The sequence below is a fragment of the Molothrus ater genome, unplaced genomic scaffold (assembly GCF_012460135.2).
Source record: "Molothrus ater isolate BHLD 08-10-18 breed brown headed cowbird unplaced genomic scaffold, BPBGC_Mater_1.1 matUn_MA125, whole genome shotgun sequence".
Taxonomy (NCBI): Eukaryota; Metazoa; Chordata; class Aves; order Passeriformes; family Icteridae; genus Molothrus; species Molothrus ater.
In genome coordinates, this window is record NW_023416577.1 from 134,139 (window position 1) to 159,587 (window position 25,449).

A 25,449-nucleotide genomic window follows, 5' to 3' on the forward strand; every position below is an offset into this window, starting at 1 on the left:
GTGAAATGGAGTTTGGTGTAAAATTAATTGGGGGTAAAGGTTTTGGTGTAAAAGGGATTTTATAGAAAATTATTCGGTATAAAAGGGATTTTGTACTAAAGGGTTTGCTATAAAGTGAATTTGGGACAAAGGGTTTGGTATAAAACAAATTTTATATAAAAGGATTTGATATAAAAGGGATTTCGTATAAAAGGATTTGATATAAAATGAATTTGGGATAAAGGGTTTGATATAAAACAGATTTTTTAGAAAATAATTTGGTATAAAAGGGATTTGATATCAAATAAATTTGATAAAAATAGATTTGGTATAAAGGGATTTGCTATAAAAGGATCTGATAGAAATAAATTAGGTATAAGAGAGTTCAATATAAAAAGGATTTGATATATAGTAAATTTGATATAAAATAAGTTTTGTATAAAAGGGATTTGATATAAAGTAAATTGGGTATAAAAGGGATTTGATATAAAGTAAATTGGGTATAAAAGGGATTTGATATAAATTTGGTATAAAATAAATTGGGTATAAAAGGGATTTAATAGAAATTTTATATAAAATAAATTTGGTATAAAAGGGTTTGATATAAAATAAATTGGGTATAAAAGGGATTTAATAGAAATTTTATATAAAATAAATTTGGTATAGAAGGGTTTGATATCATTTGGTTATAAAAGGCATTTTCTGTGGAAGGGATTTGGGCTAAAATCGTCGATTCGGTGCCAAAATCGGAGCCAAACCCAAACCCCAACCCCCAAACTCCCGGATCTGACCCCAAAACCGCCCCCAAATCCTCTCGGGGGGGGGGGGAGGGGCCGCATGGGGGAGGGGCCGCCCCTCCCCCCCTCCCCCTCTCCGGTTTCCCGCGGGCGGGGCCGGGTTTGGGGGGGGCGGTGGGGGGTGGGGGGGGGTGCGGAGCTGTCGCGACAGATCGCGATCCCTGCAGTGCCGGGGGGGGAGGGGTGTGTCACGAGAGGGGGAGGGGCCGTGGCGGCTTTGGGGACCCCCGGGTTGGTTTTTTTTTTGGGGTTTTTTTTTGTTTTTTGTTTGTTTTGGGGTTTTTTTTGGGGGGTCCCGGGGGGGTCCATGGGGAGCGTCTGGAAGCGGCTGCAGCGCGCGGGGAAGCGAGCGGCCAAGGTTCGCTTCGAGGCCACCCTGGAGGAGCTGCTGGTGGAGGGGGGGGGCAGCTGGTGAGTGACCCCCCCCCAAATCCCCCCCGGACACCCCCAAATCCCCCCCGGACACCCCCAAATCCCCCCCGGACACCCCCGACCTCCCGGGACCCCCCCAAAGTCCGTGGGAGTTCCCAGATCTACCGGGATTCCCCCCAAATTCGCGGGATTGCCGCCCAAAAAAGCCACGGGAACCCCCCCGGGACACCCCCAGATCCCCCCTGACCCCCCCCCAAAGTCCGTGGGAGTCCCCAAATCCTTCGGGAGCCCCCCCCAAAATCCCGGCGAATTCCCAAATCTTCCGAGGTTCCCCCCAAATTCATGGGACACCCCCCCAAAAAAAAGCCCCCACGGGACCCCCCCCAATCCCCTGAGACCCCCCCCCAAAGGTGAGGGAGGGACCCTAAACCCCCCCCCCCCCCCAGGACCCCTAAAATCAACGATCCCCCCCTCCCCCAGGACACCCGAAAACCACCAAAACCCCCCCAAAATTTCCCCCCCGCGGGTTCATTTTGAGTTTAAAATCTCCATAAATGGGGCCGGGCTAAAAATAACCGGGGGGGGGGGGGGGGGCGAACCCCCCTCCCTCCCCTCCCCATTCCTCCCCTCCCCCCCCGGGGGTGTCCGGTTTCCCCCCCCCCCCCCGGCCCCAAATTCCAAATTTAGCCGCGACCCCCCCTCGGTGGGTGGGGGAGGGGAGGGGGCGCGTTTTGGGGGTCCCGAGGGGGGGGGGGGAGGGGCGGATTTGGGTGTTTTGGGGGGGGGGTTTGGGGAGGGGGCGTCAGTTTGGGGGGTGTGGGAGTGGGGGGAGGGGGAGGTTTGGGGGGGCCCTGGGGAGGGGGGGGTGGGTTTGGGGAGGGGGTGGGTTTGGGGGGGGGGGTTGGTTTGGGGGTCTCTGATGAGGGTCCTGACCCCCCCCTTTGCCCCCCGCCACCCCCCAAGGACCCCCGACCGCCTGACCGTGGTGTGGAGCCGGCGGCACCGCAGGGTCTGCTCCAAGGTGAGGGGGGGGTCCCGGGGGGGGCTTTGGGGGTCCCAGGGAGGATTTGGGGGGGTTTGGGGCGGCCTTGGGGGGGTTTGCGGGGGTCCTGAGGGGTTCCGGGGGGGGGGTCCTAGGGGGGGTTGGGGGTTCCGAGGGGGGTCCTTGGGGGGTTTGAGGGGGTCCTGGTGGGTTTGTGGGGTTTAGGGGGGGTTTGGGGGGGGTTTGGAGGGTCCCGGGGGGATTTGGGGGTCTCTGATGGGGGGTGCAGCCCTGCAGATGGGAGTTTGGGGGTCAGGGATGGTTTGGGGGGGTCCCGGGGGGGGGGTCAGGGTCGGCTGGTTTAGGGGGGTCCCGGGGGGTCAGGGATGGTTTGGGGGTCCCGGGGGGTCAGGGTTGGTTTTGGGGGGTCAGGGTTGGTTTTGGGGGGTCCCTGACAGGGGGTGCAGCCCCGCAGGTGGGAGTTGGGGGGTCAGGGTTGGTTTGGGGGTCTGGGGGGGGGGTCAGGGTTGGTTTTGGGGGATCCCAGGAGATCAGGGTTGGTTTTGGGGGGTCAGGGTTGGTTTTGGGGGGTCCCTGACAGGGGGTGCAGCCCCGCAGGTGGCAGCCGGGCATCCAGGACCCGCGGCGGGGGATGGTGGTGTGGGTGGTGCCCGAGACCCTCGAGGTGGTCGTGACCCTGTACCGGGTACGTGCGACCCCCCCGGACCCCCCCGTGTCCCCAGACCCCCCCTGGGGTGTCCCCGACCCCCAGTGACCCCCCCGTGCCCCCCCCCAGGACCCCCAGGCCGCCGCCTTCGATGACAAAACCTGGAACTTCCTCGTGGTCAACGTGAGGGGGGCGGGGACACCCCAAAAATGGGGGGGGGACCCCAAAAATGGGGTCAGGGAGGGCGGGGCCACCCCAAAAACGGGGGGGGGCACCTCAAAAACGGGGGGAGCACCTCAAAAACGGGGCCGGGGGGGGCACAACAGGAACAATGGAGGAGAAGCCGGGGGGTCCCTGTGGGTCTCCTGGGTGACCCTGGGGTGACATCGGGGTCCCTTTGGGTGGGGGATATTGGGGTGCCCTGGGGGTACCTGGGGATCCCTCAGTGACATCAGAGTCCCTGGGGGTCATTGGGTGACATTGGGTGGCATCAGGGTCCCCTGGGGTGGCTGACACTGGGGTCCCCAGGTATCCCCTCGGTATCCCCTGGGTGTCCCCCGGGATGTCCCCAGGTGTCCCCTGGGTGCCCCTGGGTGTCCTTGGGCATCCTCTGGGTGTCCCCTGGCTGTTCCCTGGGTGTCCCCAGGTGTCCCCGTGCCCCTGACCCCTGGTGTCCCCAGCTGTCCTGTCCCCAGGTGTCCCCAGGTGTCCCCCAGCTGTCCCCAGGTGTCCCCACCTGTCCCCAGGTGTCCCCAGCTGTCCCCGGTGTCCCCGCAGGAGTCCCGGGGCCGGCGCTCGGTGGTGGCCGCGGCCCCGCTGGAGCTGGGGCGCCTGGCGGGGGTCGGGGACACCCCCCTGTCCCTGTCCCTGCGCCCCCGGACCCGCAAGGTGACAACGGCCACGCTGAGGCTGCGGCTGCGCGGGCTCGTCCTGATGGAGGGACACCCCACGTACGGCTCTGGGGACACTGCGGGGACAGGGGGGACACTGTGGGGACATTGGGGACAGGGGGACACTGGGGACATTGTGGGGACATTGGGGACAGGGGGGCATTGGGGGATTGGGGACATTAAGGGGACATTGGGGGATTGGGGACACTGGGGACATTGAAGGGACGCTGGGGACATGGGAGACATCGAGGGGACAGTGGGGACATCAGGGAGGAGTGGGGACATTGAGGGGACATCAGGGACAGGGGACGCTGCTGGGACATTGAGGGGACAGTCAGGACATCGTGGGAACATCGGGGAAATGGGGACATCAAAGGGACATTGGGGACATTTGGTACATCATGGGGACATTGGGGACACTGGGAGGACATTGGGGACATCAAAGGGACATCGGGGACATTGAGAGGACACAGAAACTTTGGGGTCATTGCGGGGGTGATCTTGGGGACACTGAGGGACTTTGGGGACATTTGGTGTCCAGGGAGGGTCCCCATGGGGGCTGGGGGGGGCCTTGGGGACCCCTTGGGGACGCCCCTGGTGACCCTGTCCCCCCCCCCCAGGGACGAGGACATGCAGAGCGTCACCAGCCTGAGCCCCCCCGGGGACGTGGCCGACCTGGGGGACTTCGAGAGTGACCCCGAGGATGGGGGGGGCGCACAGGGCGGGGGGCGCCCCCCCCGCGCCCCGAGGTGGGTCCCCAATGTGTCCCCAAGGTGTCCCCAATGTGTCCCCAAGGTGTCCCCAAGGTGTCCCCAAGGTGTCCCCAATGTGTCCCCAACACCCCCCCCGTGTCCCCCCCAATGCCGGGGCTGTCCCTGGATGGGGGGGGGGGGGGGGTCCCTGACCGGCCTCTCCCCCCCCAGCGCCCCCCCCCAGAGGGGACCCCCCCAATTGGGGGACACAGAGGGACCCCCCAGAGCCGGGGGGGGACCCAGAGACCCCCCCCGAAATGACTGAGGTGAGTGGGGGGGGGGGGCGGGGACCCCTGAATTTGGGGGGAGGGGGGGAGGAATTTGGGGACCCCCTGAATGGAGGGGGGGAGGTCCCATGGGGGTGGGGGGGGGTGTTTGGGGCTCTTCTGCCCCCCCCATTGTGGGTCTGGGGGGGATCTCTCTGTATTGGGAGGGGTCTCTGGGTTCTGGGGGGGGGGGGTCTCTGTATTGGGGGGGGTCTCTGTGTGCTGGGGGGTCTCTGTGTGCTGGGGGGGTCTCTGGGTTCTGGGGGGTCTCTCTGTATTGGAGGGGGGGCTCTGGGTTCTGGGGGGGCGTCTCTATATTGGGAGGGGTCTCTGGGTTTTGGGAGGGGTCTCTCTGTGCTGACCCCCCCCGTGCCCCCCCCAGGACCCCCCCGGGGGTCGCGGGGCGCTCCTGGCCTGGTGCCGGGGGGTCACAGCCGGGTACCCGGGGGTCTCCATCACCGATTTCGGGGCCTCCTGGAGCAGCGGGTTGGGGTTCTGCGCCCTCCTGCACCGCCTGAGACCCCGAGAGATGTGAGGGGGGGGCGCGGGGGGGGGGGAGAGGGGCTGGGGGGGCACCCTGGGGGGGGCAGGAGGGTACGGGAGGGGGTTTGGGGGGCACATGAGGGGTTTTGGGGGTCACAGTTGGATCCTGGGGGGTTTAGGGAGACCCTGAGGGGGTCCTGGGGGGGTCACAGGTGGGTCCTGGAGGGTTTGTGGGGGAAATGGGGGGGGGATCGTGGAGGGTTTGAGGGACCCTAGGGGGGTCCTGAGGGTTTGGGGGGGTCCTTGGGGGTGGTCCTGGGGGGGTCTTTGGGGGTTTGGGGGGGTCCTTGGGGGGGTCCTGGGGAATTTGGGGAGGGGGGTTGAGAAGCAATTGGGGGGGGCCACCCATGGATGGGGGGGTCACAGCACCCCTGGGATGTTGGGGGGACCCTTTTGGCGGGGGGGGGGGGGGGGTTGGGGTCACTTGGGGACCCCCTCAGTGACCAAAGCCCCCCCCCCCCCCCAATGCCCTCCCCCTGCAGCGATTTCCACGCTCTGGACCCCCGGGACCACCGGGCCAACAACAAACGGGTGCGTGGGGGGGGGCTGGGGGGCCCGGGGGGGCTCCAAGCCTGGGGGTCCCCCCCCACCTTGACCCCCCCCCCCTCCCCCCCCCCCCCCCCAGGCCTTCGACGCCTTCGCGGCCCTGGGGGTCCCGCGGCTCCTGGACCCCTCGGACATGGAGACCCCCGACAGCCTGGGGGTCATGACCTTCCTCAGCCAGGTCCGAGCGCTCCTGGGGACCCCCCCGGGGACCCCCCCGGACCCCCGGAGCGGCTCCAGCGAGGGGGGGAGACCCCCGGAGTCACCGAGTGACGTCACCGAGGGGGGACCCCAAACGACCCCCCCGGGGACCCCCCCAGACTCTCAGAGTGACGTCATCGAGGGGAGACCCCAAACGACCCCCCCGGGGATCCCCCCGGACTCTCAGAGTGACGTCATCGAGGGGGAGCCCCAAACGACCCCCCCAGGGGATCCCACCCGGACTCTCAGAGTGACGTCACAGAGGGGGGGCCCCAAAGGACCCCCTCGGTGACGCCCCCTCCCCCCCAGAGCGGCTCCATTGAGGAGGAGCCCCAAGAGCCCCCCCGGGACCCCCTGACCCCCCCAGAGACCCCAACCGGGCCCCTCCCGGAACCGCAAATCAGCGTCACTGAGGGGGGGCCCCAAGAGACCCCCCCAGAGCCCCCCCAGACGGACACTGAGCAGAGGGAGACCCCCCCAGACCCCCCCCAGCGCGGGCCCATCGAGGGGGGAGCGCCCCCAGACCCCCCCATGGAGGGGGAGCCCCCCCAGGACCCCCCCCCTGCCAGAGCCGAGGGGGGGCCCCCGCCCAGCCCCCCCCGGGACCCCCAAACTGAGACTCTGCAGGACGGGGGGAGCCCCCCCCGGGACCCCCAGCTCGGCCCCGTTGAGGGGGAGCCCCCCCAGGACCCCCCCCCAGCATTTGGGGAGGGGGCGGCCTGTGCCAGAGTCCCCCCCCCGCCCCCCCCGGCCCGCGGGGGTGGGGAGGGGTCTCCCCACGCCCCCCCCCCGCTCCAGGAGCTTCCCCCGCCTGCGGGACCCCCCCCCGAAGGTGAGACCCCCCCCCACCAGAGACGAGGCCCAAAATGCCCCCCCTGACCCCCCTGTCCCCCCCTGACCCCCCCTCTGTCCCCAGGGTGACGTCGGGACCCCCCCCGCCCCTCCCCCCCCCGGTGAGCCCAGGGGGGAGTCGGGGTCACCCCCGTGTCCCCCCCCGGAGACCCCCAGGGAGCCCCCGGAGACCCCCGAGGAGGAGAGCGGGGTAAGGGACATGGGGGGGACACTGGGGACAATGCGGGGGACATGGGGACAATAGAGGGGGGACACTGGGGACAATGGGGGGGACATGGGGACAATAGAGGGGGACACTGGGGACACCACTGTGGACACGGGGGGGACCTTGGGGACAATGTGGGGGACATGGGGACTATTGAGCGGGACACTGGGGACACCACTGGGGACACGGGGGGACCTTGGGGACAATGGGGGGGACATGGGGACAATACAGCGGGACATTGGGGACACCACTGCGACACGGGGGGACCTGGGGACAATGGGAACATTGCGGGAGGGGCAGGGACAGCCACAGGTTGCACAGGGGTGGCACAGGGGTGACACCGATGACCCCACGGTGACAGGACAGTGGGTGGCAGCCGAGCTGCTGGCCCTGGAGCAGGAGCAGGCCCGGTTGGACTCTCAGGCCCCGGCGCTGGAGCGGGAACTGCGGGAGCTGATGGACAGCGGTGAGGGGAGAGTGAGGGGACAATGGGGACATTGGGGGGACAGCAAGGACAGGGGGACGTTGGGGACAGGGGGACAGGGGTTATGAGGACAAAAAGGGGGCATTGGGGACACTGGGCATTGAGAAAAGGGCAAAAGAGGGACAGCAGGGGACATCATGGGGACATCATGGGGACATCATGGGGATGTCAAAACATTGGGGGCACGTGGCCCACAATGTCCCTCATGTCCTCCTGATGTCCCCAATTTCCCTGTGTGCCCTGATGTCCCCAATATCCCTCAATGTCCTCGATGTCCCCAATGTCCCCCAATCCCGTGATGTCCCCAATCCCCCCGATGTCCCCAATGTCTCGCTGTCTCCAATGACCCTGATGGCCCCAATATCCCCCAATGTCCCCAATCCCCCAATGTCCCCAATGCCCCAATATCCCCCAGTATCCCCCAATATCCCCAATGCCCCCGATGTCCTCTCAACGTCCCCAATGTCCCCAACGTCCCCGCTGTCCCGGTGTCCCCAGGTGCGGACCCCGCCCGCGAGGAGCGGCTGCTCCGGGCCTGGTTCTCGCTGGTGCAGCAGCGGAATTTGCTGGTGCGGCGCCAGGACCAGCTGCAGCTGCTGTGAGGGGACAGCGGTGACACCGCGGTGACATCGCCACCCTCCCCCCGTGTCCCCTCCCTGTGCCCCCCTCCCGTGTCCGGGACACTGCAGGGGGGGGCTCTGCCAGCCCCGGTGACACCTCCTTGTCCCCTTCTGTCCCTTTTTGTGTCCCCTCGTGTCACCCCCAGGGCGCAGGAGCGGGACCTGGAGCGGCGCTTTGAGCTGCTGAGCCGGGAGCTGCGGGGGCTGCTGGGGACAGAGGGTGTGACAATGGGGACAGGGGGGACATCGGGACATTGGGACACCGAGGGGACACTGGGGACAGGGGGGACATTGGGGACATCGAGGGACAGGGGAACAGGGGGACACTGCGAACAGGGGAACACTGGGACATCGAGGGGACACTGGGGACAGAGGGGACATTGGGGATGGGGGAACATTGGGGACATCGAGGGGACATTGGGGGGACACTGGGGACATTGTGGACACATCGGGGATAGGAGAAGGATGGGGGGACATCAGGGCCAAAGGGTGGGATGGGGACATTGGGGATGGCAGGAGGACATTTGGGGACACTGGGGATGGCAGGAGGACATTTGGGGGGACAGGAGGACATTTGGGGACACTGGGGATGGGGGAGGACATTTGTGGGGACATCGGATGGGACAGGGGGACATTGGGAACGCCTGGGGACATCTGGGGACATGAACACGGCGGGTGCCTGGCACAGACGGAGGCAACGGGAGAGGAGGACAAAGAGCTTTGGGGACCTTTTGGGGGACATTTGGGGACCTTTTGGGGGACATTTGGGGACCCCCCCCAGAGTGGCAGAAGCCGCCGGCGCAGCGGGAGCGCGAGCAGCTCTTACTGGAGGAACTGGTGGCACTGGTGAACCGGCGGGACCGGCTCGTGCAGGACCGGCACCGCCGCGAGAGCAGGTGGGGACACCGGGGGGACACCGGGGGGACAGCGGGGGGACACCGTGGGGACAGCGTGGGGACAGCGGGGAGGGGTCTCGGCGGGTTTGGGAGGGGTTTGGGGGGTTCATGGGTGGCACGGGGAGCTCCTGGGGGGGCTTTGGGATTGTCCGGGGGTCTTGGAGTGGATGGGGAGGGGTCGGGGGGATCCTGGGGGTGGTCCTGGGGGTTTTTTGGGGGTCCCGCCCTGCCCGACGCCCCCCGACCCCCGCAGGGCGCTGGAGGAGGATGAGGAGCTGCGGCGGAGCCTCGAGCCCCGGCGGCGCCGCTTCGGCCGCAGGGAAACGTGCGGGATCTGCTGAGGGACTCCCCCGGGAACCCCCAAAATCCGCCGGGACCCCCAAAATCCGCCGGGACCCCCCCTTCCTCCCCCGGGACCCCCCAGATCCGGGTGGATGCGGCAATAAAGGAGAATTTCTGTGTGAAATCCGATTTGGGAAACTGGGATGGACTGGGGAGGACTGGGATGGACTGGGGAGGACTGGGGGGTCCTGGGTCCCCCCGGGTGTTATTTTGGGGGGGGGGGGGGGGTTGAGCTCTGACCCCTCCATGAGACGCTTGTGGTGCTCAGGGGGGTTTTATTTGGGTCTGGGGGGTCTGGGGGGCTCAGACCCCCCCCAAATCCTTATGGGGGGAGAGGTCAGACCCCCAAATCCTCGTGCAGGGGGGGGAAGGGGCTCAGACCCCCCCCCAAATCCTCATCCGGGGGTCTCTCCCCCTCCCTCGTCCCAGGGTCCGTCCAGGGGCAGTTCACACCCTGGGGGGGGGGGGGGGATAGAGGAGCTGTTGCCATGGCAACGGGATACCCCCCCCTCCCCCCCCCACTCCCAACCCCAGACCCCCCCAAACCCCCCCCCCCCCCCCCCAAACCCTGACTCCACCCAAAACCCCCTCAGCCCCCCCAATTCCCCCCAGTTTTGGGGTCCCCCTCAAATCCCCGAGTCGTGTCCCCCCCCTCAATTTTGGGGTCCTCCTGAAATCTCCGAGTCCCCCCGACCCCCCCAATTTTGGGGTCCCCCCAAACTCCCCGACCTCCCCAGACCCCCAATTTCGGGATCCCTCCCCAAATTCCTGAATAATCCCCCCAAACCCTTTGACCCCCAAATTTTGGGGTCTCCCCGCGAGCCCCCCCACCCCCCAATTTTGGGGTCCCCCCCCTCTCTCACGGTGCGGCCGCAGCTGCAGAACACGCAGGAAATATTTGGGGGGGATCCGGCCCTGGGCGTCCCCCGGCGTCAGGATCACGCCATTGACCGAGCGGAAAAAGGGGATCCCGTCTGTGGGGAGGGGTCGGGGGGGGTCACACGGACATCGGGGGGTCCCCCAAACATCGGGGACCCCCCCAGATATCGGGAACACCCCCAAAAATCCGGACCCTCCCTCACCCGCCAGCGCCCGGGGGCCGTCGATGATGATGGCGATCTCTGAGTCCGACCTCATCCCTGTGGGGAGGGAGATTTTGGGGGCTCCTGGGCGGTTTTGGGGGGTCCTGAGGGGTTTTGGGGGGTCTTGAGAGGTTTTGGGGGTCCTGAGGGGCTTTGTGAGGATCTGGGGGGCTTCAGGGGGGAGGTTTGGGGATCTCGAGGAGGATTTGAGGTGTTTGCGGGGTCCTAGAAAGGGATTTGGGGAGGCTTCAGGAAGGATTTGGGGGTGCCAAAGAAGTTTGGGAGCTTTGGGGCGGGGGGGGGGTCCTTGGGGGGGCTTAGGGGGGCCCTGCTGAGTTTTGGGGAATTTTTGGGGGTGCCGCGGGTTCTTTTTGGGGAGGGGTCGCACATCAGGGTCCACCCCGCCAGGTGAGTGCGGGGTCTCTGCGGGGTTTGGGGGTCTCGGGGGTTTTTGGGGTGTCCCGGGGGAGGTTTTTTGGGGGGGGGTCACTCACCGCTGCGCACGCCGGGGTCCCCCGGCAGGCCCCCCGCCAGGTGCAGGTGTTGCCGCCCCATGGGGCGCAGCCCCCCCGCCCGGATCGGGCCCCACAGGCGGCGCCGGGTGCCGTGGGCGAGGGTCGGGGGCAGCGCCTCGGGGGTGCGCAGGGGGGTCAGCTCCAGATCCGGCACCTGCGAGCCCCGGACACGCCCCCCGGAGCAGCTGAGACCCCCAAAATCCAACCCCGGATCCCCAAAATCCAACCCCGGATCTCCAAAATCCCGCCCCGGATCTCCAAAATCCAACCCGGGACCTCCAAAATCCCTCCCACATCCTCAAAATCCAACCCAGGCTTCCCAAAATTTCGCTCGAGACACCCAAAATCCCACCCAAAATTCCACAAATCCCACCCGGGATGCCCGACACTCCTCTCCAGATCCCCCAGCCCTCTCTGAGACCCCCAAAATCCCCCATAAATTCCTCAAATCCCTTTTCCAGTCCCTCGAGTCCCCCATAAACCCCCCAAAATCCAAAATCCCCCATAACCTCCCGCCAAATCCCCTCTCCAGTCCCCCAAAATCCCCCATAACCCCCCTCCCAAATCCCCCATAAACCCCCCAAAATCCCCTCTCCAGGCCCCCCAAACCCCTCGGGGATCCCTCGGGGACCCCCTAGACCCCTCGGGACTCCCCAAAATCCCCCATAAATCCCCCATAAACCCCCCCAAAATCCCCTCTCCAGGCCCCCCAAACCCCTCGGGGACCCCTCCAGACCCCTCGGGGACCCCCTAGACCCCTCGGGACTCCCCAAAATCCCCCATAAATCCCCCATAAACCCCCCCAAAATCCCCTCTCCAGGCCCCTCAAACCCCTCGGGGACCCCTCCAGACCCCTCGGGGACCCACTAGACCCCTCGGGACTCCCCAAAATCCCCCATAAACCCCCCAAAATCCCCTCTCCAGCCCCCTCAAACCCCTCGGGGACCCCCCCAGACCCCTCGGGGACCCCCCCTCACCGGCAGGGAGTGCCCCTGGTTGGCCCTGACCCTCAGGGGGTCCGGCCGGAGGGTGAAGCGACCCTTGGGGTCAGCGGCCACCACCCTGCGCACGTCGCTCTCCGAGACCCCCGCGAAGCGCCGCAGCCGCAGCAGAGCCCCCACCTCAACAAATCCATCTGAGCCCAAAATCCCCCCCGGGACCCCCGTCAGGGCCTTTGGGGGGGGTCTCAGGGGGGATTTAGGGCGTCCCTGGGGGTGTTTGGGGCGTCCCTGGGGGTGTTTGGGGTGTTCCAGGGGGTGTTTTAGGGGTCTCAGGGGGTGTTTTGGGGTCCCAAAAGGTATTTGGAGGGTCCCAGGGGCATTTGGGGTGTCCCAAGGGGCATTTGGGGTGTTCCAGGGGGCATTTTGGGGATTTTGGGGGGTCCAAAAGAGTATTTGGGGTGTCCAGGGGATGTTTTGGGGGTCCTAAAAGGATTTGGGGTGTCGCAGAGAACATTTTGGAGAATTTGGGGTATCCCAGGGGGTGTTTTGGGGGTCCCCCAGACTCGTGGGGTGTCTTAAGGAACGTTTTGGGGTATTTTGGGCTGAGTTTTGGGGGATTTTGGGGTCTCACGCACCCGGGCCCATGGGCAGCCCCTCGGCCTCGGCCCCGTGGCGCAGGACGTAGCTCAGGGCCTTGGACAGCCGCACCCCGGGGTCCTGGGGGGGCCCAAAGGTGACCCCAAGCCCCCCCTTAGAGACCCCCAACCCATCCTGGGTGACCCCAACCCACCCCTAGGTATAGCCCACAGCCCCCCCACCAATCTTAGACCCCCAATCTTAGACCCCCTCCCCAAATTAAGCTTCAAATGCCCCTCCCCCTTCAGTACCTCCCCCTTCCCCAATTCCTGGACCCCCCCTAAATCCCCCCCGCGCATTTCTGGGTCCCCAACGTGTTGTTCCCTCCTCCCCACTTTGATGTCCCCCGCCCCGTGTCCCCCCCTCACCCATGGGGTGTCCTTCCCTTGGGTCCCCCCTCCCGCTCGGTGTCCTTGTCCCTTCCCCTCCCAGAATTCGTGTCCCCCCCCATTTTTGGGATTCTTGCCCTCTCCCCTTCCCATGTCCCCCCTCCTCGTGGTGTCTCCCCCCTCCTTGTGGTGTCCTTGTCACCTCTCCCCCGTGTCCCCCCCCGACCCCCCCCCATGTCCCCACCCCCTGTGAAGTGTCCCCAACCCAAATCTGGGGTCCCCTCCCCAAATTTCGGGGTCCCCCCCGCCCCCTCCCCACCTCCTCCTTCCGCCGCCGCCGCCGCTGGGCGGCGCTCGCGCCCTCCCCGCCTGCCATGCCGGGCCACGTGACCGCGCGGCTCCCGCGCCACGTGACCCCCGGCCCCGCCCCCGCATGACCCCGCCCCTCCCGCGCCGCGTGACTCCTCCCCCCCCCCGCGCCACGTGCCGGCGCTGTCACGTGTCCCCCTCACGGATTCCCGACTTCACCAAGCGCGGTCGTTGCGGGTTTGGGGGTTTTTATTATCGATCCCCCTCCCCACAAAAAAAAAAAACCCAAAGGGGATTTTTACCCCCGTCCCCTCCTCCAGGGCCCCCTCCCCACCCCTCAGTCGAGTTTCCGAGCCCCCAGTTTTTGGGGGCCCCGGGGACCCGCCCGGCGCTTGGCCTCGAGCTCCCGGCGCCGCTGCTGCTCCCGCTGCCGCCGGCCCGGGGGGGGCCCTGAGGGGACACGGAGGTCACCGGGGGAGGGGGACAGGGAAAAACGGGGGTCAGGGGGATCGGAGGGACGAGTGGGGGGACTGGTATGTCACAAGGGGGGACAGGGAGCGTGAGGCCCTGAGGGGGTCCCAGGGAATGGGGATTCAGGGAGATGGAGGGGTCTGGGGGTTCAGGGGGTGTTGGGGGAGCCATTTAGGAGGGGTCTGGGGTCCCAAGGACATTGGGGAGGGGTCCTGGGAGGCTGGGGAGCCCCTCAGGGGCATTGAGGGGTTCTGGGGAAGGATCCCAAGGGGTTTTTGGGGGTCCCGGGGGGTGGTGGGGGCACCCCCAGGCAGTCCTGGGGGGGATTTGGGGAGATCTCTGGGGGTGTCTGGGGGGTCGAGGGAGACTGGGGGTGACCAGGGTGGGTCCTGGGGATGTCGTGGGGATCCTGGTGGGTCTGGAGGTTCCAGGGGGTGTCTGGGGGTGTTCGGGGGGGGTGTCCCAGGTGGGTCTGGGTGTCCCGGGTGGGTCTGGGGGTTCCAGAGGGGGTCTGGAGTGGGTCGGGGGTGTCCCGGGGGGGGTCTCACCGTGCTGGCTGGGCAGCGCCTCCCAGGCGTCCTCAGTGCCCCACTCGCCCCCCACCCCCCACCCCCCCTCACCCTCATCACCCCCCCCGGCTGGGGGAGGGGCGCTGGGGGGGGGCTCTGTGGGGGTGGGGGGCTGCGGGGGGGTCCCCAATTCCTCTGGGCTGCTGGCGGGGGGGCTCCGAGGCAGCTCCATGTCCTGGGAGGGAGGGGAGGGGGTACAGAGGTGATGAGATGGGGAGGGGTCACACTGTACCCCCCCCCCCCCCAAAATGTGACCCCCACCCCCTCAAAACTCACCTCCAGACTCCCCCAATCATCATCCCACCCATCGGCGTCTTCCAGGGGGGGCTCCTCGGGGGGCGTCTCCTCGCTGGGGGGCTCTTGGGGGGCAAAATGGGGGCTCAGGGGGGGTCCCCAAGGCTGGGGGGGGTCCCCAAGGCTGGGGATTTCAGGAATTTTGGGGGGGGGATTAAAGGGGGCGGGTCACTCACCTTTTGGGGGGGGCGCAGGGCTCTCGGCCGGGCTCTGTGGGGGTCCCAGCGTGGGGGGGGGCTGTGCAGGAGCCGCCCCCCCCTCGCCCCCCATCAGCCGGGCGGTCAGGGAGGTGACACCGGTGACAGCCCAGGACACGGCTGCCCCCAGCCCCCCCGCGCCCCCCCCCGGCACGGCGGCTGTGCTGGGGGTGTCTGTGGGAGGGAGGGGAGGGGGTCACGGGGTGGGGGGGGACACCCCAAAACCACCCCTGTGTCCCCCCCGCCCCCATTTCCTCCACCCCATCCCAATTCCTTCCCTTTCCCCCAGACCTTCATTTCTTCCCCTCCCCACAATTTTAGGCCCCCTCCCCACAATTTTTGTCTCTCCCGTCCCCAGTTTTTTCCCCCCTCCCCACAATTTGTGCCCCCCCCTCCCCCGCGCAGTTTCTCACCGCCCTCCTGGACCCCCCCGGCCTCGGCCGCTGCCTCCAGCTGCTCCAGGAAGCTGCGAATGGCCCGGAACGCCTGGGGGGGGCAGGGGGACCCCAACAGTGAGAGACCCCCTGGACCCCCCCCCGCTTCATAGCACCCTGCCCCCACCGAGGAGTCTCTCAATTTCTCCGGGACCCCCCCCTCAAATTGCTCTGGGACCCCCCCTCAGCACCATGAGCACTCCCCCCTAATTGCTGTGGGAGCCTCCTCAGCACCCCCTGCTTTGAGACCCCCCCCTCAGTGAGACCCCCGACCCATTTCAATGCGAGCTGCAGCACCCAAACCCCCTCCCCAATTCCTCTGTGTCCCTCCCACCCCCTCCCCTGTTCCTCTGGGTCCCTCCCCCACACCCAGACCCCTCCCCAAATTCCTCCAGCCCCCTCCCCGCCCTCACCTGCTGCCGAACCCCGGGGTGGGGGTCCACGGTGAGGGCGCACAGGGGGGGCAGCACCCGGGCCGCCACCTCGGGGGGGGCGTAGAAGCCGTGGGTGGCGGCGAAGGCGGCGACGGCCGCGGCCCGGGCCGGGGGGAAGGGATCCCGGGTGGCCCTGGCCAGGGCGGGGGCCAAAACCCGCCGGCGGGTCTGGGGGGACATGGGGACAGTCAGGGGGACACAGAGAGAGGGGGGACAGGGGAACGGTGAGGGGGGGACAGGGGAGGGTGAGGGGGTACAAGGGGACAGTCAGGGGGACACAGAGGGGGAATGGAACAGGGTTCAGTGAGAGGGGACAGGGGACAATGAGGTGGAACAGTGAGGGGAGGGGACAGGGGAAAGGGGTCCCAGGTGGCCCAAACCAAGGTAGGGAGTCTGGGGGTGGGAGGGGGGCACAGGGGGAAAATGGGGGGCCAGGCGCCCCAGGCACAGCAGGGGGGGTTCAGGGGGGGTCAGGGGGGGTTCAGGGGGTGTCAGAGCTCACCTGGGCGGGCAGGTGGGGGGCCAGGCGCCCCAGGCACAGCAGGGGGGGTTCAGGGGGTGTCAGAGCTCACCTGGGCGGGCAGGTGGGGGGCCAGGCGCCCCAGGCACAGCAGGGGGGGTTCAGGGGGGGTCAGGGGGGGTTCAGGGGGTGTCAGAGCTCACCTGGGCGGGCAGGTGGGGGGCCAGGCGCCCCAGGCACAGCGTGGCGTTGCAGCGCAGGGGTCCCAGCGCGTCCCCCCCCTGCACCCGCAGCAGCAGCCGGGGCAGCTCCCCCCCCCTGCGCCCCTCCCCCAGCTTGGGCGCCAGCAGCACCATGGACTGGGGGGGAGGGGGGAGACAAAGAGAGGGGGGGTCAGGGAGCACCCCCAGATGGGATTTGGGGGGGAATCCAACCCATGTGGGGGTGCCCAGGTGGTTGGGGGAGTCCCACCCGTCTTGGTGGATTTGGAAGGAGGTTCCCAGGTTATTGGGGGAGGGGGCTCCAGGTGATTGAAAAGTTCTGCCCATTTGGGGGCGTCCCCACTGAGTCCCACCCATTTTTGGGGGGTCCCCACTCAGTCCCACCCATTTAGGGACTACCCAGGTGATTTGGGGGTGTCCCCAGGTGAGTTTGGGGTTTGTTATTTGATTTTTAGAAAAGTTTCCAGGTGGTTTTGAGGGATCCCCAGGTAACTTTTGGGAGAGTCCCAGGAAGTCTGGAGGGCCTAGGTGATTTGGGTCCAGGAGATTCTGTGGGTCCTGGGCTATTTTTGGGGGGAGTTCCCAGGAGATTTGGGGGGTCCGAGATGATTTTGGGGGCCCACCTTGACCGTCTGCTCGCGGATGGCCGGGTTGGAGTCCAGGAACCCGTGGGCAACGTGGGGGAAAATTTGGGAATCCACCGTGGCCTCAGGCAGGAACTCAATGTACTCCTCGAGCTGGGGGTGGGGGGATTGTGAGAGCCCTGAACACCCCCAAAAACCATGGATCACCCCCTCATGGACCCCCCAAACCCCATAGAGCCCCCCCTCAATCCCTCCCAGTCTGATCCCAGACTCTCCCAGTCCTTCCCACTGCCTCCCAGTGCTCCAGTCCCTCCCAGTCCTTCCCAGCCCCATCTCAGTCCCGCCCAGTTCTTCCCAGTCCCATTCCCGTCCCTCCCAGTCCCTCCCAGTCCCATCCCAGTCCCTCCCAGTCCTTCCCAGTCCCATCCCATTCCCATCCCAGTCCCATCCCAGTGCTCCCAGTCACCAGCTGCAGCAGGCGCAGGCGCAGGCCCCGCTCAGGGGACGAGAAGAGCCGGACGAGGACGGGGACGATTCGCTCCTGGTACTCGGGGGGGTCCAGGACCTTCGCCACCTGGGGGGGCAGGGGGGACACCAGGGGGCTATGGGGGTTACTGGGGGGGATTTTGGGGGGTCCCACCTGCAGCAGTGGGGGCTGGGGAGGTTTTAGGGGGGGGGTTTTGGGGGTCCCACCTGCAGCAGGGGGGGCAGGGGAGGTTGTGGGTGGGATTTTGGGTTTCAGGGATGTTTTAGGGGGGCGTTTTGGGGGGGTCCCACCTGCAGCAGGGGGGGCAGGGCGCTGGCATCGGCACTGCCCAGCTCCAGGGCCTCGAGCAGCCTCGGGAGCAGTTTGTGCCTCCGGAAGGGCCCCGGGAGGGACTCCAGGAGAGGGGGCAGCTCCTGCAGGAATGTCCGGCGCTCCGAGGGGTCCCGGACCTGCCAGGGGGTCCCAGAAACACCCAGAGGGGTCAGGGGGGACAGCACAGGATGGGGAGGATGATGGGGATGAAGATGAGGAAGAGGATGAAGGAATAGGAGTGAAGAGGATGATGATGAGGGGACAGGGATGGGAAGAGGATGAAAGAGTAGGGATCAAAGGATGAGGATAAAGGAACAGGAATGAACATGGGAATGAGGATGAGGATGAGGATGAAGGAATGGATCAGGAGACAGCGATAGGGATGAGGATGATGATGAGGACGGGAAGAAGGAACAGGACTGAGCACATTGATGAGGAGACAGGGACGAGGATAAAAGCACAGGAATGAACGTGAGGGTGAGGATGGTGGAACAGGGAGGAAGTGAGGCTGAAGCCACACCTGGAAGTGCTCGAGGAAGAGCCCAGTGCGCACCAGGGCACAGGCCAGGAAGGCTCCAGGGCGCTGCAGCTGCTCCAGGAGCGGCCCCGGGCCTGGCCGGGCCCCCGGATCCGCTGCCACCAGCTCCGAGAAGGGCGGGATGAGCCCGGGGGGCAGCTGGGGGGACACGGGGGACACAGGGTCAGGGGCACCCCAAGGGCTGGGGGGGACAGGGGGGACACAGGGGGGACACGGGGTCAGGGGCACCCCAAGGGCTGGGGGGGACACGGGGTCAGGGGCACCCCAAGGGCTGGGGGGGACAGGGGGGACACAGGGGGGACACGGGGTCAGGGGCACCTCAAGGGCTGGGGGGGACAGGGGGGACACGGGGTCAGGGGCACCCCAAGGGCTGGGGGGGACAGGGGAAGCCCTGAGCCTGGGGGAGGTTCTGAGGGTGAGCAGGAATTGGGTGGATCCACCCAATTCCTGGGGCATCCCGGGTGTTTGGGGGTGCCCAGGGGGTCCCCAGGATTTTGGTGGGGGGTCCCTGACCTTGCCAAAGCTGCGCAGAGCCCCCGGCCGGGGGAGGGGTCCATTGAAGACCTCCCAGATGAGGCAGCCCAGGCGCCACATGTCCCCTGCCCTGGGGGGGCCGTGACAGTGGGGAGGGGGCACAGGGGACCCCCGTGGTCCCCTGAACCCCTCCAATGCCACCCCCCTCCCCAACTCACCAGGGGTCCCCCTTCCCTCGGGAGGGGTCGCTGAGCTCGGGGGGGTCCTGGGGCCGGGGGGGGTCACTGGGGGGGCGGGTGGGGGTCCCCTCACTGGTGGCCGCCACCCTCTCGAGCCCCCCCAGCTTCCACTCGCCCCCGGGGTCCACGAAGACGGCGTCGAGTCCCAGCGCGTGGTGAACGAGCCCCGAGACCCCCAGGAACGCCAGCGCCGTCTGGTGGGGGCAAAAGACCCCCAAAATCGGTAACCCCCCCCCTCACAGAAGGAACCCCTCCCACCCAGGAGCCAAAAACGTCTCAGAAACCTCCCCTGGATCCCAGAATCCCCCAAGATTCTGGAGACCCCCCCCCACAAAATCCCGGGGATCCATCCCCTCACACACCTGGGCCCATCCAGATATTGGGGTCCCCCTCACACCCCCTGATTGCAGGGTCCCCACAAAGGTTTCAGGGGACCCCACCCCCCCCCCCAGATTGTTCCCAGACCCCCCCTCACCAGCAGCCGCTGCAGCCCCCAGGCCACCTCCTGCTCGCCCGAGTCCCCGCTCGGGGGGTGCAGCCTCAGGTGCCGCCGCAGGGGGGTCACAGCCTCTGTCACCAGGTACAGGCACTGCTCCGTCTGGGGGGGACACTCGGGGTCACCCCCACCTCACCCTGTCACCCCCCGTGTCCCCCCAAGTCCTTGTTTGTGTCCCTCCTTTGTCCCCTCGCTGTCCCCACCATTCCTGTCCCCCAGTGTCCCCCCAGTGTCCTCCTGTCCCCTCCTGACCGCTCATTCCCCCTGTCACCATTGTCCTCCCATTGTCCCCTGTCCCCCCACAATGTCCCCATCTCTTCATGCCCCCCCATGTCCCCCCTCAATGTCCCCATCCCTTCATGTCCCCCCACTCACTCCCATCTCCTCACGCCCCCAATGTCCTCCCATGTGTCCGTGGCCCCCCCACATTGTCCCCGCGGTGTCCCCGGTCCTGTCACCTCCAGGCTGTCCAGGTAGCCCAGGATGTTGGGGTGCCGGAGGCTGCGGAGCCGCTTCAGCCCCGCCCGGGCCAGCGCGGTGGCACCGGGATCCACCCCCGGGCCCAGGCTGTGGGCAAACACCGACACCGGAGCGCCATCGGCCTGGGGACACGGCGACAGTCAGGGGACACCGCGACAGGCAGGGGACAGCGCGGGGAACAGCACAGGGGGAAAAGGGGGGGACACTGTGGGGACACGCGGGGGCGGAGTAACGACAGGACAGGGGGACACGAGGGGACAAATGGGGATGTGGGGACAGCGGGGATGGAGACACCTGGGACCTGGCGATGGGGGACACGGGGGGGGGGCATGGGGGGACATACGGTGACGTGGGACAGGTGACAGCGAGAGCTGGGGCACAAAGGGATGGGGACACCGGGGGACACCGAGGGACAAGGATGGGGGTCGCGGGGACATGGGGAGGGGCTCGGGGCAGGGATGGCGGGGCCGTGGCCATGCAGGGGACAGGGAGGGGACACACGAGGGGACCCCCCCCCCCCCACACACAATCCCCCCCCACCTTGCGACGGCCCCGCAGCAGCCGCCAGAGCGGGGCCGGGGCCGCTGGGTCCGGGAGCGGCTCCGCCTCGGGATCCGCATCGGGCGGGCCCAGCTCGAAGGGGAAGTCCCGCACCGGGTCCCGGGAGAAGAGCCACATGGCGGGGCCGGGGCCGGGGCCGCGCTCCCGGCGGCTCCCGGGGCTCCGAGCGGGTCCCGGGGCCGGAGCGGGCCCGGAGGAAGCGGCGGCGGCGCCGGGCGGGAGGATCCGGTGACGGACCTGGGGGGGCGGGGCCTCAGTGAGCCAATGAAAGGCCAAGGGTGGGGTCTGGATGAGCCAATGAAAGGGCGGGGGTGGAAAATGGGAGGAGCGAAGGGCGGGGCATGGAAGAGCCAATAAGGGGCTGGGGAGAGGCCTAAAAGAACCAATGAGGGACCAGGACCGAGGGAGGGGCGGGGCGAAAAAGAGGCGAGGCCAAAACCAGCGGGAGGGGAGGGGCTTGCAAAGGACACGCGGCAGGAAGCGGCGGTGACGTCACCAAGCGGACCCAGGCCGCGTTGCTATGTCGGGGGAACAGGCAATGACGTCATATGCACAGTCACCGCCCCCCCGCCCCCCCCCCCCCCCCAGCCCCAATGACGACACAAGGCCGGTCAGGACAGGACTCTGCAGTTTATTGAAAGTCCCTATTGATAGGGGGGTCCTGTCACGATACTGGGGATTCCCAGCGATACAGCGCCCCCTCATGGTCCTGGGTCCTTGGCACAGGGGCCCTGTCGTGATCCCGGAGCACTGTCACGACAGGGGGTTCCTGTCTCCATACTCCTCTTCAGAGCGATGCAGGATCCTGTCAGGATACAAAGCCCTTGCAGAACGTGAGTTCTTATCGCGATAGACAATCCCTGTCGTGATATGGGGCACCCCCTGTCCGGGAACTGTGGGTCACCCGGTGTGGGGCTCTGGGAAAATGGGGAACAGGGGGTCCCTGTCACGATATGAGGGGCCCTGTTACCAAGAGGGGTCCCTGTCACGACATGGAATCACCACCTCCCTGTACCATGGGTCACCCAAAGCCATGTGAATAAATGAAGGGAGGGTTCCCATCACGATAATAGGTCCTTATCACAATATGGGGGCTCCTGTCGCAATATAAGATCCCTGTCGGGATACAGGGGTCACCCTTTTCTGTGGATTGTGAGATGCCCAAGTCAAGGAGGAGAAATGGGGGGGTATCCACCAGGACATGGGGCTCTCTGTTGTGATATCAAGGGTCTCTGTCGCGATAGGGCCCCAGGCCAGCAGCAGCGGCGCCGCGAGGGGTCGAACCCCGCCCCGGGGGGTCCCGGGGGTGCCACCACCGGCGCCTTTTGCTTTTTTTTCGGCCTTTTTGGGTCCAGAGGAGAAAAAGCAAAACCTGAGAAAACCAGGAAAAGTTTTCTCAGGAAAAGAAAAAACCTCCCGAAAGAAAAATAAAAAACCAAAAAAACCTCCCCAAATCATCTCTGGCCCCGCCCCATGCGATATGGGGCAAAATGTGGGGAATTTGGGGCCAGAGCACACCCAAAAATGGGTGGTTTGGGGGGTTTGGGGCCCAGCATGTGCCCCCAGCGCAATTTGGGCAGAGAAACGGGGATTTTGGGTCAGAGTCACGGCCCAGACGCAAAAGAGACTCAGAAATGGGGATTTGGGGTCACAGGCGCGTCCCGGTCGCAAAATTGGGCTGGAAAGGGGAATTTAGGGCGCAAAATGAGCTCAGCTCGGGGGATTTGGGGTTAATCCCGCGCCCCCAGAGCACAACGAGGTCAGAAACGGGGATTTGGGGTCGGACGCGCGATCCGGGCGCAAAATGGGCTCAGAAAGGGCCACTTCGGGTCCCACGGGCACCCCCGGCGCAGAATTAGCTCCGAAACGGGGATTTTGGGGTTAATCACGCGCCCCCCCTCGCAGCTTGGGCCGAGAACGGGGGATTTTGGGGTCGGCGCGTCCCGGGGCCCCGCCGGTACTTACTCTGCTGGCTCACCTTTTCCTGCCTCTTATTTTGGGGGGGATTTCTAGTTTTTAAGCCTTTTTTTGGAGCAAATTGTCCATTTTAGGGCGAATCAAGGCGGTTTTGGCACTGTCACTGTGGGGAGGGGAGAGAGACAACACCCAACCCCCCGTCCCCAACACCTGCTCCTCCATCCCTTTGCTTTGGGGGAAAATCCAGGGAAAAAGGTTCAAAAGCTCCTCCCCCTCCCAAGGCACCATGCGAAGGCGCTGACTAAGCATTTTTTTTGGGTGGAAAAACCCCTGGTTTTGGTTAAAATTCCCAGCTTTGGGGCAGGCCCTACGAGCAGCGCATTCTGAGGCAATTTTAGCAATTTTGGATTTTTTTAATGGGGGGGGGGGCAAAGCAGCCAAACCCAAAGCTCCCCCTCCTCCCCTTCCATCCCTGGAGTGGCCCATTTTGGGGTGAAAGCGGCACAAATACCAATTTCTGGCTCCCTACTGTTCCTGCAGACCCTGATTTGGGGTTTTTTTGCCCCATTCTGGCTCTTGGAGGCTCCTCAGGCGGGGGCAGGGCCGGCGGGGCTGCAAAAAACACCCACGAGACCCCCCCCACATACACACACCCTGTCAGCACAATCCATTTTTGGGGGGAAAAGCGGCCGAATCGGTCAAACCGCCCGAAGGTCGCGGTTTTCCGCCGGTTTCGGGGGGATTTGGGGTCGGGAGGTGCCCGCATGCCACGTCCGGGGGGGGGTCCCCGCGCTCCCCCCGCCTCCCGACGCCCCAAACCGGCCGAAATCGCCCCAAATCCGCCGCCCCTCCCCCCACCCCACCCGCGCGGGTCCCGGGGGGGGCTCAGGGTGGGGGAGGGGCGCACCCGGTACCTGCCACCGCCGATTTTGGGGGGGGGGGTTTTGCCTCAAATTTGAGGCTCCCCCGCCCCTTGCTCGCTCCTACACTTACTCGTTTTGGGGACAAAAGTCTAAATTTAAGCATTCCTGCTGCTGGTTTTGGAGAAAAAACCTGAAAACATGATTATTGTCCCCTCCCCCCACGCCTGCTCCAGCCCCTCCCTCCGCGGGGTTTTTGGGGGGGTTTTACTTTTGTTTTCCTAAGGAAAGCTCCGGGAGCCTCATTCCTGCTCTTCCAGCTTCACTTTGGGGCAAAAAAGCTTCTTTTTGATGCTGCTGACTCCTCTCACTTGCGGCTGCGGAAAGGGCGGAAAACACCCCAAAACCGCCCCCTACCCACCAAAAACCGACCTCCCCAAAAAATGAAATTAAATCGACTCTTACTTCTCTGCATTCCCCAGATCTGGGGGTTTTCTCCTCAAATCCCTGCCGGAATCTCCTGAGCGCGTTTTGAGTGCAGACTGGCCTTTCCTGGTTAAATCCTCTTTTTTTTTTTTTTTTTCTTTCTTTCCCTTTCCTCGGCTTTCTCTCACCGTTTTTTTGCCTTTTTTTCCCTGCGTTTTGCTGCTTCCCTGAGGGGGGAAAAAAACTCGAGACACCCCCTCCCTCTTTCCCCACCCCCTCCCAAAAAACAAAAATACAAAACATTTCTTTGATCATTTCTCTCCCTTTTTTTTTTTTTTTTTTAAATCACCGGCCCCTCCCGCGCGACGCCTTTGGGATAAAAACAAAAGATTTTGGACACTTACTGAGCGGCGCCGGCGGGAGCGGCGGAGCCGGAGGGCGCTGGAGGAATTTGGGGGGTTTTCCCCATTTCTGGGGAGTTTAATAGAAAAAGGGGGAAGGGGAAGGGGCGACGGCGGCGGCGCCTGAAACGACAGAACCCCAAAACCCCCCAAATCCCCCCAAAATTCCCAAACCCCCGGAGGGGGGTGGGGCCTCACCCGGCCGCTGCCTCCGGCTCCGTTTGGGGCATTTTCCTCAAATTCCTCAATTTTCCTGGCTCCGGGACCCAAATCGGGATTTTTCTTCCTTTTTCTCCCTTTATCCTTCTTTTTTTCATTATTTTTCGCTTCTATTTTCTCCTCTAAATCCTCTTTGATTTTCTTTTTCCTCTCTTCTATTCTCTTCTATTTTCTCTCTTCTGATTTTTTCCCTGTTTTCTTTCACTTCCATCTTCTCAAATTTTCAGTACTTGGGTTTTTCTTTTTTTTTCTACAATTTTCTATTTTCTTTTTTTCTAGTTTCATTTTTCTAATTGCATTTTTTCTATTTATTTACAGTCTATTTTCATTTTTCTATTATTTTTCTATATTCTTCTATTTGTTCGATTTTCATTTTTCTAATTTCTTCTATTTTCTCAAATTTTCTAATTATTTTTCTAGTTTCTTCTATTCTCCAATTTTCTTCTCTTTTTTTTCCTATAATTTTCTATTTTCTTTTTCCATTTTTTCTATGCTTTTTCGATTTTCTTTTTTCCAATTTCTATTTTTTCAGTTTTGTTTCTGTTTTCTTTTTTCTAAGTTTTTCTATTTTCTTTTTTTTTTCTGATTTTCTTCTATTTTCTCTCTCTTTTGTTCTATTTTCTGTCTTTCTCTCCTTTTTTTTCCTCTCTTCTCTCTGCTCCTCCCCTGCTCAACTGCCGCCATTTTACCAAAAAGTCCTTTTTTCCCTCCAGATGGGGCCACTGCGAAGAAAAACTTTTCCTTTCCCTGCCGACTCCATCTTCACTCTTCAGTTTTCCTGCTCTTCCCTCAAAATTGGCTCCTCTCAATCCATCCTGATCCTGAAAATGCCGCATTTCACCCCAAACCGGCCGCCCCCGCCTGCGCTGCCCGGCCCGGCCCCACTTGGGGACAAATCTACATTTTTAAAAAGCTTTAGGAGCTTTGAAAAATAAAATTCAATTTAGGAGCTTTTTTAGCAGAAAACAGCGTATCAAGCGCGTTTTCTTTCTTTAAATTAAAGAAGCTTAAAAAGCTCTTTAAGTAAAATCGCCCCAGCTTTGCTCCGGCTTTTTGAAAATATCACATTAGGATATTTTAAGAATTAAAGAGCTGCGAGAGCTGCATTTTCTCCCAGAAATCGGCTTTGAAAGCAGCGATTTCTTAAAAACCAGCACTAGAAGCTTCGGTTT

At 63.9% G+C, this 25,449-nt stretch overlaps 3 protein-coding genes across 4 annotated transcripts; 1 reads left to right on the plus strand and 2 right to left on the minus strand.

The window, feature by feature from the left end:
* The first annotated feature begins 5 nt into the window (after positions 1-5).
* Positions 6-9,515, plus strand: EHBP1L1 (EH domain binding protein 1 like 1). Its single transcript, XM_036405673.2, has 16 exons — positions 6-33; positions 1,102-1,187; positions 2,741-2,836; positions 2,927-2,980; positions 3,575-3,747; positions 4,308-4,436; positions 4,611-4,698; positions 5,088-5,236; positions 5,731-5,779; positions 5,874-6,242; positions 6,302-6,824; positions 7,411-7,515; positions 8,032-8,131; positions 8,300-8,373; positions 8,935-9,049; positions 9,303-9,515. Exons 1-16 carry the CDS (start codon positions 6-8, stop codon positions 9,388-9,390), a joined length of 2,226 nt encoding a protein of 741 aa, XP_036261566.2. The 3' UTR covers positions 9,391-9,515.
* Positions 9,516-9,646: 131 nt separating this feature from the next.
* On the minus strand, positions 9,647-13,284 carry TRPT1 (tRNA phosphotransferase 1). The gene is made up of 7 exons (XM_036405674.2): positions 13,214-13,284; positions 12,565-12,646; positions 11,966-12,123; positions 10,968-11,142; positions 10,474-10,530; positions 10,255-10,365; positions 9,647-9,845 (listed from the first exon to the last, which is right to left on the minus strand). Exons 1-7 carry the CDS (start codon positions 13,268-13,270, stop codon positions 9,787-9,789), a joined length of 699 nt encoding a protein of 232 aa, XP_036261567.1. The 5' UTR covers positions 13,271-13,284; the 3' UTR covers positions 9,647-9,786.
* A 226-nt stretch (positions 13,285-13,510) lies between these two features.
* Positions 13,511-20,671, minus strand: SCYL1 (SCY1 like pseudokinase 1). 2 transcript variants are annotated; one of them, XM_036405697.2, is made up of 16 exons: positions 20,434-20,671; positions 19,872-20,015; positions 19,393-19,515; positions 18,897-19,111; positions 18,718-18,808; positions 18,187-18,342; positions 17,645-17,803; positions 17,334-17,441; positions 16,907-17,020; positions 16,266-16,421; positions 15,582-15,770; positions 15,148-15,220; positions 14,714-14,908; positions 14,520-14,602; positions 14,223-14,418; positions 13,511-13,653 (listed from the first exon to the last, which is right to left on the minus strand). In XM_036405697.2, the coding sequence occupies exons 1-16, from the start codon at positions 20,569-20,571 to the stop codon at positions 13,541-13,543; spliced, it is 2,253 nt and encodes a 750-aa protein (XP_036261590.1). In that variant the 5' UTR covers positions 20,572-20,671; the 3' UTR covers positions 13,511-13,540. The 2 variants fall into 2 exon arrangements, with proteins under 2 accessions (XP_036261590.1, XP_054374254.1); XM_054518279.1 differs by lacking the exon at positions 19,393-19,515.
* Positions 20,672-25,449: the final 4,778 nt, after the last annotated feature.